We start from the raw sequence: 13,525 nt of genomic DNA, 5'->3' as shown, positions 1-13,525 counted from the left end.
GTTTTGGTATTTTATAAACCCAGTTAAGTAATAGAAAAATCACATTGCTGCTAGAATATCTTGTCAGTCTTATCAGTGGTCTTTTCACACTCATGTCCACACAGAAAAGCCCACAGTTGGCGTGATTCTTACTAAAGATGCAATGCTTCTTATCTCTATGAACCTCTGGTGAGATGGCCCATGGATAAGATGTCTGCACTGAAGCTCATTTTTGATAACAATTTAACATCTAAAATTAACATTGATAACAGAAATTGAACATTTTGATTCAATATGTGGTCCCTTACTATGCATTGAAGTACACCTTAGTAAATAGAAAAAAAAGTTAGATATTAATTGATTTAACATGAACCTGACCTTTCGTGTACTCATATGACGTAACTTCACATTGCACGGTCCCACTTATAATTATAGTCTTGGGCTAAGCAAACAACTCTTACTTGATGGTTTATGTATCTAGATAGGCATTCAAATAAGTAAATGCAAATTTTTAACAGCATTATGGATATAAAGTTGAATTTAATAAACTGTGTATATTAAATCATGCAATTTGTTATGTTTTATAGGCAAACATAGATAGCCCTGAAGCTATCACCACAGCCATAAGAAACATGACATCAAAATCTAAAACTTACTCATGCCCCTCTGTAATCTAATCACTCCTTTCCCCGTACCCAAATGACCAACAATCTGGTTTCTGTTACTGTAGATTGAGTTGTGATTTCTATAAGATTGTATAAATAGATTACACAGTATATACTCTTATTTGAGTTCTTTCACTAAGCGTAATTACTTTGAGATCCCTCAATGCTGTTACTTTTATCAATAATCCATTCCTTTTAGTAACTGAATAATACTGTATTGAACGACATACTAGGTTATATCATCCCTCTGTTGATGAACATCTGAATTGTTTCCATTAGTTGGCTATTACAAAACTATCTGCTACGATGATTTGTGTGCAAGTCTTTGTGTGAATATATGTTTTCATTTCTTTTGGTTAAATGTCTAGGAGCTCAGGGACTGGATTTTATGGCATGTATATGTTTAACGTGTTAAGGAACACACATACATTTTTAAAATCTAATTTCCCTATGAGGTTTGCCTCTACCACATACCCTAATTCCATGAAAAGGACAGGTCTGTGTAGAAACAGCACGATGCATTTACCATGAGCTAGTTTCACAGCCACTTAGATCTAACTACATCTTCAACAATGATGTATCCACTTGCTTCTACAAATAGGCCTTTTAGTTTGGGGACTTAAAAATCCCTTTATATAGAGAATATAATTCTTCCTTAGGGGTTGTCCAAATATTTGTTTTGTTGCATTCTAGTGTTATATTTTCTATATAAGCTGCCAACTTAAGCTGCTTTTTTCTACTAGTGTAGGGAATTCTTACGTCCCATAAAGCAAACTTCAATCCAATAACCCTGAATAATATGTACAAAACTCTAATATAGATCTGAATTACTGTCTTATTGAACCGCATCTCCTCAGTAATGTGGAACTTCTTTCATATCTTTCCATTTTTTAGTTCAGTGAAATAAGAGTGTCAGGTTTGGACCTCTTAGCCTTACATAATACCCATGGCTGGAACACAGAAGGCAGTTTTTTGCTTTATTACCATGCCTGGGATTACTTTGCAAATCTAGATAGATGAATTTGGTTAGGACCGTTTATATTATACCTGGCTGCCTTAACAATTTCTGGAAGTAAAAGATTTCCTGTAGGTTAAAAAATATATATCCCCATTGGGAAGTCAAACCACAACTTTTTTCCCCTCAAAATCTTTGTTAGGGAACAGTTGGTAAAACCAGTTTCCAGGACGCTGAAAATGTGACATGTGAAATAATGAGACCACTGCTTTTACACATCCACAGAGCTACAAAGAGGACCATGTAATATGAGGAAATAGCATGGGGGCCAGGTATGGGGTATTTCTCCGTATCTGCTCTCACAGTCCTTTGTAGTGTTTCCTCGGGTAATGAAGACATATGCTTCAATTTTCCTCTCACTTATTGAAAGCTTTTGTCTGTGTCCACATCAACTCAAGTATCATGCCAGTTGATAGACCTATTGCAAAGTGACAAGCCAGTTCCCCCTGCAGTGACCTTTGCAATCTTGCTTTTTTTTATTATTATTACTGACATGTCCTTGAAATGGCACATTCAACCTTAAGCAGATTTTCTTGTAACACTCATTGCTTGTTTTTCCCCCTGATGATAAGGGTAGTAGTTTATTGTATATATTTTATGACAAATCAATTATACAGAAAAAAAAAACACATATACTACACAACTCTCTCCTTCATATATATGCAATGTTTTATATAATTAGAACATATATATACATGTATACATTCAGTTAAAAGTGTATTAAGTGCATTTTCTTTGCCATCAGATATTCTCTGAAACTTTTATTTTAATATCTGTAAGAATTAATAACTTTTCAGTTAGATGGCTTCTCTTCAGCTGGATATTCTAACACTAAGGACACAAATTCACATAGAGAGAATCTGTGTGGCAAAGAATTTGATGCAAGGTGAGGTTTCCCTCACTCGAACATAGTAGAATCTGTCTGCTCTCCATGGTAGCAGTGTTACTACCCAAAAGGTGAAGATCAGGGCGTGTTATTAGTCATCTGCTGTAGCGGCTGCTACTTACTACCACAATTGCTGCTGCCATGACCGTCATTACCAACACCCCCACTACTCTTGCTATTATTATTGCATTGTGCCCAACAACAGCATACCTCCCATCTATAGAGCGGTGAGAGTAATTGTGCTGCCGAAATTCTCCATGGTATCGTCAGTTACTACCTATGAAGAGCCCTTCCATTGTCCAATTAGTCCTGAGTAAAACAAATTTAAAAAGTTGTTTCAAACTTTCTGAGAGGTTAACAATTCAAAAGGATCTTGTGATTTAAAATTGTATGCAGCACTTCAAAAGGGTGTCCTGCTACTTCAAACCTTTTTCTAAGTATTCATTTTGTCTCAATGTTCATTGTAAAAAAAAAAAAACAAAAACCCTGCAATAGACTTGTAAACAATAGAATTGAATGGGATTTTCTAAATTGTTTAGTTCAATCTTTTTCACTTACTTCAGAAGAACTTGAGTTCTCATCAAGTTAAGTACTTGTTCAAAGCCACAAGATATTAAAGGGAGCATTTGACCTAAAATAAGATACTCCATCTTTATACTATGCTCCACCACAATTTTTGCCTCAATGTAAGAACTTTGACAAGATACTTGGCTTTAGGTTTTCTGCTCTAATTTGATTTTTTTAATGTTTATTTTTGAGAGAGAGAGAGAGAGGGAAAGAGAGCAAGTGGGGTGAGGCAGAGAGAAAGGGAGACATAGAATCCGAAGCAGGCTCCAGGCTGTAAGCTGTCAGTACAGAGCCCGATGCGGGACTCAAACTCATGGACCGTGAAATCACGACCTGAGCCAAAGTCAGACACTCAACCAACTGAACCACCCAGGCACTCCTCTGTTCATATTTTTAGAAGGAGAATATAAAATCACAGCTCTGTCCAAAACACATTTAATAGTTTCGGTAATCAGTATAGCTCAATTCATATAGAACTTTAAAAAAAAAAAGAAGACAAAAAAGAATGACGCAGGAGCATATTTGTTTTTCAGTTTCATTGGCATATACTTTTGTTCACGTTATGAACCAAGACTGAATTCATCTGAAGTTTGCTGTAACTTAAAGCCAGGGTGCCATCCTGAGAAATAAGCAGGATTTCTTTTAGTTGGGTCTCTAAAGACAATATATGGTTCAAGGTAGGTGGCAGTGGTGCAATGAAGAAAGACTCAATCATCTATTTGCTCCAGATGCCAAGTTTACTGAGGTCTAGAGATTATATCCAGCAGGGAGAGGAGGAGATTAAGGACCAGTCTACTGGTGTGCTGCTGATCAAACCCCTAAATATCTGGCCTTCCTTGTTCTAAAGCAGTGTATTCATGCTGTTTGAAGCTTATTTTCTAGGCTTGTAAAATTTAACTACTCAATTCCCACATTTACCCTGTATCTGTGACTACCAAGCTGGTTCATAAAACAAGCACTGGACCTACTTTGAAGTAGCTGTTTATTAGCTGTGCAATATTGAATGGGTTTTGTTAACTCTAGGGCTCAGTTTCCTCAGCTATGGTATTAAAATGATACCATTTGCCTCTTCAGCTTTATTGTTAAGACTGAATGAGAAAAGGAATGCCGAATAACCCAGCAGAGTGTTGTTAATGAATAACATTAAGACCTTGATTAAAAATGATTACCTCACCTTTCTGTACTCAAAAAGAAGAATCTCAAGGATCCTGATCTGAATCTGGATGTTTCTCATATTTGAACTTTCTAAAAATATACTTTCATTCAAACCCTATTCTTCATGGCTTCATTAGTCTTTCATATCTTTATTTAAATGTCAAGCTGGAATACTTCTTATGACAGTTTTCATGAATTAGATATGGAGTCCTGGGAATTAGAGCTGGATCACCAACTCATTTGGTGGTTGAATAAGTACCATGATATTGACGATGCCACTTTCATTTATGACCCTCTTGCTGATTTCCTGTGTGCTTTTCTATAGTTATTAGCCTCATTGGTGTCTTTGGAGCAGAGGAATGACTGTCACAAGCTTCCTGATAGGAAGAAGGATTAAGGCTAAAATATGCATTACCCTGTGTGATTCTATCATTACTTGAGTCCTTAGACAGGATTTATATAAACTTAAGTGATTGTAATGATCACTTCTTATGATAATCATCATAATCCAGACTCAACCATACGGCATTGCATGGTCCACTAGTTGATGTCTGCTGACCTGGGTAGATTTTTAAATAGCAAACTAATAGAGATTTAATTCGTAAAAAGTATATCAACAACTAAAGTTGTGTCTCCTCTGACAGCAATATTCTACATGTTCAGGATTTATCTGCCCAAGTTGTCGTATCTGAGTACATGTTTAATTATATCGTCTTTTCTCTTTCTTTTGTGTGTTCTTTTCTCTTTCTTTTGTGTGTGTGTGTGTGTGTATACATATATATATATATATGATATTCTGCAACTTAGCTTTGTCAAACTACATTTCAATTGTTGTAGCCTTTAAGAGATGTAATACCTAGGCTTCTTAGTTTCAACATACGGAATAATTTATATGGTGTTATATTCTTAGCGTGCTGGAAAAGAAGAATGAAATGGCTTGTGAAACATAAAGGGATGATAATAGTACCTAGAGGAAGTTTTGAATTATTTTTGGAAAGATTATAAGAAGAAAAACCACTAATGATTTTAATAGATCATTTGAAAATAGAAATATATGTCTTTATTCACATCTGTCCTTATTTCCTTATCCATTTACTTTCTTCCTTGTATCAGTTCACTAAAAACCATATTTATTGTGCACCTACTTTTTGCCAAGTGTTGTGTTAGGGGACTAGAGTTATAATAATACTAGATGCCTTCTCATTCCTTGTGAGCGTCAGGAGATACATGTATTCAGAGATGAACCATATTTCTAATTGGTATGATGAATTGGAGTGAATTTGTTTCACAGAACTCAATGGACTTACCAGATTATCTCCTAGTATTGAAGTTTCCTAGTACTTGGAAAACATTTCATCCAGATTAATGTTATGTTTACAGTTTATGCATGAACTCATGAAATCTTAAAACTTGGAGAAGTTACAGAAAATATAAAATTTTACTTACTTTCCACCTCTATTTTAAAGATGAGAAAATTGAAGCATAGAAAAATTATGAGATTTTCCTAACAACATACAACTAATTGGTGGCAAAGTTAGAATGAAAACCCAAGTATCCTAACTTCAAGTTCATTAATCTACCACAATAACACAACCCTAGCAGCTTTCTGATAATGCAAGAAATGTCTTCCCAGGTTACCTTGAAGTATTTTATACTCATTCTCCTCTTCTGCCTGACATTTCTAAGGAAATTTCTCTATGTCTCACCATTCAATCTCAGTCTCAAACCATGTAACTCTAGGGAATACCTCTTATTTACATTTAATATCCTTACCCTTTATCTCTCCTGAGAGCAAGGATTATGTTTTATTTGTCTCAAGATCCCCAGAAACTAGCATAATAGCCTATGTTTCTATGCATAAAAAACAGACATTCAAATATGTTAGTTGAGGTGACTTTTGATTTTTTTAACCTCTTTATTACTGATCAAACAAACTTGGACTATCACTGCATATATTTAGGTAATAGTTTTTCGTTATTAATAAAAGTTGAAAGAAGTATCCCAGAAGGGAAGCAGCTTATTAAATGCAGGCATTAACACTGTGACCAAGTTTGTAATTTTATTGTCATCAATCTTCTGATATAATCATCCAGGTGTTTGGTTAAGACTAAAATGAGTGAACAGTGCCCTCTTCTGTCTGATAACCATAATGGTATTATATGGGGTATGAACTTCAGTCTACAAACTCGGATGTACGAGAAAAAAAAATAAAAACTTTTTATTTTTGTAATGTCTAAGTTAACATAGTTTTAACTTTGCTCATGGGAAATTTAAAAAATAGTCATTGGACCCTCCCTTTACCCCTGTCACTTGTGTTGGGCCAGGTGAACCAAACTTCTAGATCTCTAGTTCTCAGACAGGGATGATTCCTACCCTCTCCCCACTGGGGAACATTTGGAAATGTCTGGAGATACATTTGATTGTTACAACTTGGGAGGGTCCTATTGCATGTAGTGGGTAGAGCCTAGAGATAGTGGTAAACATCCCACAGCATACAAGAACATACAAGATAGTCTCTTGCAACCAGAATTATTCAGAGCAAGATGCTTACAGTGCTAGGTTTTGGAGACTCTTTTCTAGAGACTTAGACTATATCAACGCATCAGAAAAGCCTACCAATTTCTTGCAATTTTCTAAAATTAGTTACCAGTGAGTACCCATTGTCCTAGCCCATGTAGCTCCTCCAGGTTTACTACTTGCTCTTTCCATGATACTTTATGGGCCTTGGTAAGACTTCAAACTCTGGTCTGAGTTTAGAAGATTGTGTTTTCTCTGATGTCTTTTTATATCTGTACTGAACTTGCAATGGGACCCATAGATTTCATTCTAGTCTTCCAAATCTGAGAATATTGAGCTCTGTACAAAACCTATTATCTCTAATTTCCATAGTCTTTATTTTTAAAATACAAAATCCAGGATTCTTTGCCTCAAACTTTCCCTTAAGCAAGGAATCATTAACTCAACACATATTGAAAGCAGAAGGGAAAGGATTAAACATTACTCTGTAGCTTAAAAACGGCCCATGACATTCTTCTGACATTGATACCGAAGCTTATTAGTCATTAAATCATTTATTTCTTTATTCAGTTAAGATATTTTTATTGAGCACACAGTATATGCTGTTTCAAGGTGCTCAGAGTGGTGAACAAGACAGACAATATCCTTATTTTCATGAAAGTTATGTTCTAATGGGACAAGACAAAAACACATTCCCTTTCAAAAAAAACAAAAGAAAAATATAATTTCAGGTTATGATCATGAAAAGAGAGCTAATGAAAAATTACAAGGTGATATAAAAAACAAGTGAAGTAGGGAAAGGGGTTCCTTTTAGATAGACTGGCCAGGGCAGACTGGATAAGACTGAAGATAGGCCATCTGGTCTCCTATGGTGAGAATGATCCAGCCATGTAAGAGGTCTAGGAGGACCATTCCAGGCAATAGAGTGGTCGATACAAAGAGCCGAAGACCGGGATGTAGAATGAGCAGATGAGTGGGCCATGTTTGAAGAGTACAAAAAGTGCTTGTGTGTTTTTTCAGCAAAAGGCATTTCTTAGGTTTCTATCATTTGAAATTATATTACGAACATACCTAGTTCTCTTATAAAAATGAATTTTTGACACTGACATTCCCAAATCATCCTGTGCTGTCAGCTCAGCTAGCAGGACCTGACTGAGCATGCTCTTTCCACTGCCTGCTTGGGAAGATGGCCTGGAGTGCCCTTCCTAACAGCTTCCCCGAGTGTCAGACTGCTCCTGTCACTGCGCTGGCAGTTATTTGATTGTAGTAAACCAGCAATGGATAGTCGGAGAAGGATGATTTATGATTAAGTCACTTGTAGGATTTAGAATTTGACCTTAATTTGAGAGGAAAATGTCAAGCATGACTCCAGTTCCTAGACTATCCTTTTTCTCCTGTTTTTTTTTCTTTCTTTCCTTCTTTCTCTTCTTTCATTTCTCTTTTCCTTTCCTTTTCAGTGACTACAAATTTCTTTTTTCATATATTTTAATGTTAAACATTTATAAAGTCTGCGCAAGTGAATTTTTATGTGTAATAACCCTGCGTACCGCCTCACTAGAAAAGCTGAAGGAATTAATGAGATAAAGTCTGTAGAGAGCATGAAGCTCCTTGGGAAAAAAGACATATAAATGCAGTCATTTCTATCTCAGTAAATATATATACATATATATTTATTAAAACCACAAATTTATTCTGACTCTGAAGTTTAATGTGCCACTGTGGTTTATTGCAGCTCCAGTTTCTATGTAAAAACCTCAGCCTGAATATTTTCAAGTTTTATACTTGATTCTGGCCTCTTTCACATAAAGTGAGGTCTTATAATAAAATTAATGATAATTTATTATAATAATAAACAATATTAAACTTCAGTACTTTCTAGTCACTGAATAATGTTCCAGTCCATCATCTTATTTTATCCTCACAATAACCCTAAGAATTAGGTGATATTTTTGCCATTTTACAAGTGAGGAAACTAGGCTAATTTCATATCACTTTGAGCTACCTAAGAAAGGCTTCACAACAAGCAAGAGTTAAAATATAAAAACATGAAAAAGGTTTCCTGAATTCTAATATGAGAAATATATGAATAATGACTAAGTTTATTAACAGTCTTTCAAGTAAAAAAAAGGATATCTGTATCTTCCTCTTGGTCTAGTTTAGAGACAGCTCAGCTTAGAGAGGGAAAGTTGTTTCCATCATCACTGGGAATCTATGTGAGAGTGAATCATTGCCAGGCTGACTTAAGGGATAATTTTATTCTTGTATATGAGTAAAATCAGGTTAAAAGAGAGCTTTACTTGGAATTTAGGAGAAAACAACATGTGTGGAATTATATTAAACCCTGTTTAGTGCAAGACATCATATACTCATAATGGGGTGAATGTAACTAGAGTATCACATCAATCCAGAGTAACAAATTTGGAATAAAATGGAGGTAACCAAATTGATGCAAACATTTTATCCAAAAATATAAAGGGTTGGGTAAGGAATGGAATAGTGGAGAAAGAGGAGAAAAAAAAAAAAAAAACAAGAGAAAAAAACAACAACAACAAAAGAAAGAAACAAACTTTTCCTGCACTCTAGCTATCTGTGGGCTAAGCAATTCTTCCTTACAGCATCTTAGTAGATTTGAGCCTCACGACAAATTTCAGAGTTAGGTAGTACTATCCGAAACTTTGTTCTGAGAAAACCAAAGTTTAAAATGGTACACAAAATGCCCAAAGTCCCACAATCACTAATTGGAGGGCCAGAATTCAAATTTAGGTCTATATTACTCAACATTATTGGGTCTTTCTACTACATAACACTGCTCTCAGGTAGTTTGGTCTCACTTATACACACACACACACACACACACACACACACACACACACACACTTTCCAGATGTTTGCACCTTCCAGAGTTGCCAGATGAGTGTACAATAGAGGGTCGCCCCGCCTTCCTCCTCCCTTTTAAATATTTACGCTATTATTATTTGTCTTGAGGCTTAAAAGAGTTAATGTACCACTCCAAAAGGGATTAGAATGCTCTTATTTCTCTCTTAGCTTCCACTTAATTTAGATTATAGCATTGTATATTTGACTTTTTATTTTTGCAATACCAGCCAACTGCTTGCCTTATGGAAAACAAAATGCTGCCAGCAAGTGTTTTAAGCACTCCCCCACTGATCTTGTTCCTGAAAAGAAGAGGTCAGTTGTAGTGGCTTTGCAAGAAGACTATAGTCCTGTGTTAAAGACAAAAACAAACAAGCAAAAAAACAAAAACAAAAACACAAGCGCAGAAGTATGTGGGCGTAAATGGTAGGCTTATCTCTTCCTGCAATATCACCAACAAAAATGGTACTTGTGACTTCTGACAGCAGCAGTTCTTAGTTTCTGTTAAGTTACTTTATTTTGAGTTGAATAAAATACTGGAATCGATGAGGTTATATGTCACTTCATTGTAAAGTATAATCCAAGTAATTAACATCGGGCATTTATAAGAAACAGATCACAGTAAGGACACCAGACAGCCTTCAATTGCAAAACAATAGGACCCAAGGAAAGGAATTTGATAACTGAATTTATTCAGATGTTTCAGGGGACGGTGATGTATCAAGATGGGAAATCGAAAAGATTCTTTCTCAATATACTGTGGGAAAAATACACAAAAATGGCTAATAATGAAACACACGATTGTGTAGAAGTTCCACAGAGGTGAACTAATGTTACTAACACCTACGAAAAGAGAATAAGTTGCCTGTGATCATAGCTGCATGTAGTTGCAGAAAAGAAGGGCTGCCTGTAGAGATAAACATACATAACAGTTACTCAAGCGTATCAGAGGCCTTGGAAAGAGGGGGACTATAAATATCTAATAGTAGTCAGTTGCAGTACATGCAGAGTTTTGGGTGATGCTCAGTTCAAGGCTTAGAAAACAAAGTGCTGGTTAAAGATCCATGAGATGAGAAAGAATCTGAGGCCATTAGTGGTAGGAAATAGATAGCTTTACTCTATAGTGTGAACTAATTATTGCAAGTTCTCATCTCTAGAGTGGTCCCAAGGGAAGGGAAACCCTCCACAGCCCTCAGTATAAACAAAGGGCCTGTGTGCAAACCAAGGTTGAAGGGAAACCAAGGCTGGACTGAGGAGGCAATCCCTGTCCTTCCCCCATCTTTAACAGCCAGGTGTGTAGAAGAGATCTTTCACTTCACTTTTGGTTATTTTTCATGACACCTGTTTGATTTCTGAATTTCACACCAGGGTTTTGTATTAAAGGGTTCATATATAATTTAAAGGAAAACAGATATTAACTTAATTCAAGTTAAATACTCTTACTTGTATTTGCAATAATAACAGATATCTTTAAATTATTGCCCCAGTAAGATGAAGAGACAATCAGGAATTAGGAGAAATAACATAATGCAAATAAAATCAGTTTGAAATATGGAAGTACAGTTAGGACAAGTGTTTGTTGTTGTCATTGGTATGTTTCGCTTTGTTCGTATCCAACTCTTTTTTGGCTATCACTGATAATTCTGCTTTATCCATTCAAAAGCATGGATGTGCTTGATTGTAGTGATATAACGATAGGCAGGGCAGACCCACTTCTTACCTCACAGAGGCAACAACAACTGGTTACCTGTTTCAACAAACAATGCTGCAATCACGTATGGGGAACATCATGACAGTGGAAGTGGAGGGGTCAGGAAAAGCTTGGCAGAGGACCCAACCCAGTCCAGGTCTTCCTGAGCTAGACACCTCCCTGTCAGAAGACGTTTAAGCTGAAATTGAAAAAAAGAAATGGAAGTAGGTTAGCTCTATAGGATAGACACTGCAGTTAATATATTTATTATTTAAATTCCTAGAAAATTTAATTTATTGATAGTTTTTGGCAGCATTTTAATGTTATATTGTTTTAACTGTAAATATTCCATTTCTTTATCACATGTAAGCATCTTGATTTGTGATAACCACATAATGTTTAGCCAAATAGCTATTGACTGAGAGAAAAACTTCCTTCTACTTATTTTGCTTTCTTTTTCTTTCAAAATTTATTGGGATATAATTCATATACGATAAGGTTCACCCTTTTGAAGTTAAAACGCAGTGTGTGTACCTGTTTTTTTTTTTTTGTATATGCACACTGTCTTGCAATCATTACCACTATCTAATTCCAGAACATTGTGATCATCCCAAAGAAAGACTGCATACCCGTGAGCAATCATTGCCCACTCCCTCCTCCCTCACCCCCCTCCTTTAGGAACTACCAGTCAAACTTTTGTCTCTATAGATTTGCCTATTCTAGACATTTCACACAAATGGGATCAACATGTGGTCTTTTTTTTTCATCTTTATTTTATTTTATTTTTATTTTTTTAATAGGAAATTTATTGTCAAATTGGTTTCTATACAACACCCAGTGCCCATCCCAACAGGTGCCCGCCTCAATGCCCATCACCCACTCACTTTCCCCTCCCTCTCACCCCCCCCCCCATCAACCCTCAGTATATTCTCAGTTTTTAAGAGTCTCTTATGGTGTGGCTCCCTCCCTCTCTTTTTTTTTTTTTCCTTCCCCTCTCCCATGGTCTTCTGTTAAGTTTCTCAGGATCCACATAAGAGTGAAAGCATATGGTATCTGTCTTTCTCTGTATGATTTATTTCACTTAGCATAACACTCTCCAGTTCCATCCACGTTTCTACAAAAGGCCATATTTCATTCTTTCTCATTACCATGTAGTATTCCATTGTGTATATAAACTACAATTTCTTTATACATTCATCAGTTGATGGACATTTAGGCTCTTTCCATAATTTGGCTATTGTTGAGAGTGCTGCTATAAACATTGGGGTACAAGTGCCCCTATGCATCAGTACTCCTGTATCCCTTGGGTAAATTCCTAGCAGTGCTATTGCTGGGTCATAGGGTAGGTCTATTTTTAATTTTTTGAGGAACCTCCACACTGTTTTCCAGAGTGGCTGCACCAGTTTGCTTGCAAACATGTGGTCTTTTATGACTGACTCCTTTCACTTACCATAATATCTTCAAGATTCACCTATGTTGCAGCCTGTCTCAGTATCCCATTCCTTTTTATAGCCAAATCATATTTTATTGTATAGAATTGTGTTTATCTATTTCTCACTAGATTTGTATTTGAGTTGTTTCCACTTTTTGGCTACTATGATTGGTGCTGTTATGAACAGTTTTTTTTAACAAGTTTTTGTGTGGACATGTATTTATTTTCATTTCTTTTCTAGGAGTAGAATTGCAGGGTCATATTGGTACCTCTGTGCTTACTTTTTGAGGTATGGTCACTCTGTTTTCCATTTTGCATTCTCACCAGCAATGCTTTGCTTTCTTTTTATAGACCCCAGAGGAACTGGAGGATGTTTCTGACTTGGAAGAGGAACATGAGGTGCGCAGTCACACCAGCATTCAGACTGAAGGGAAAACTGACCGGGTAAGTCACCTCCCTGAGAGGACAACTATATGCTGTGCCCTCTTCTTGTCAATCATGTAGGCGCTCACAGGTGGGACTCCTGGCTCTGGGGCTGGTTTTGCAAAGCACAGGAAGAAGAGCCTTGGAATCCATGGGCCACAGCATGAGAGGAATTATTTCCTTTACCTTGAAAGCCCACAGGGAGACCATTTCTGATCATGTAGTAAATCACCCCATGCCACTCTGGATGTTTATAGCAGTCATGGGAATATAGAATTCAAATGTGCACACATTTATTTAGATAGAAAAGAGAAACCAAGAA

The 13,525-nt window shown here is 36.2% G+C and overlaps 1 protein-coding gene across 6 annotated transcripts in view; it reads left to right on the top strand.

The window, feature by feature from the left end:
• Nucleotides 1–13,525, top strand: part of CTNNA3 (catenin alpha 3) — a 1,783,011-nt gene that overhangs the window by 1,576,875 nt on the left and 192,611 nt on the right. For all 6 annotated transcript variants that reach the window (XM_045040980.1, XM_023240490.2, XM_045040981.1 and 3 more), the window contains one exon: nucleotides 13,132–13,224. In XM_045040980.1, coding sequence (XP_044896915.1) covers nucleotides 13,132–13,224 — 93 coding nt within the window. The remainder of the gene's footprint in view (nucleotides 1–13,131; nucleotides 13,225–13,525) is intronic.

The sequence above is a fragment of the Felis catus genome, chromosome D2 (genome assembly GCF_018350175.1).
Source record: "Felis catus isolate Fca126 chromosome D2, F.catus_Fca126_mat1.0, whole genome shotgun sequence".
Taxonomy (NCBI): Eukaryota; Metazoa; Chordata; class Mammalia; order Carnivora; family Felidae; genus Felis; species Felis catus.
The sequence above is the reverse complement of the archived record's forward strand: the minus strand, read 5'-3'. Positions and strand labels throughout refer to the sequence as shown.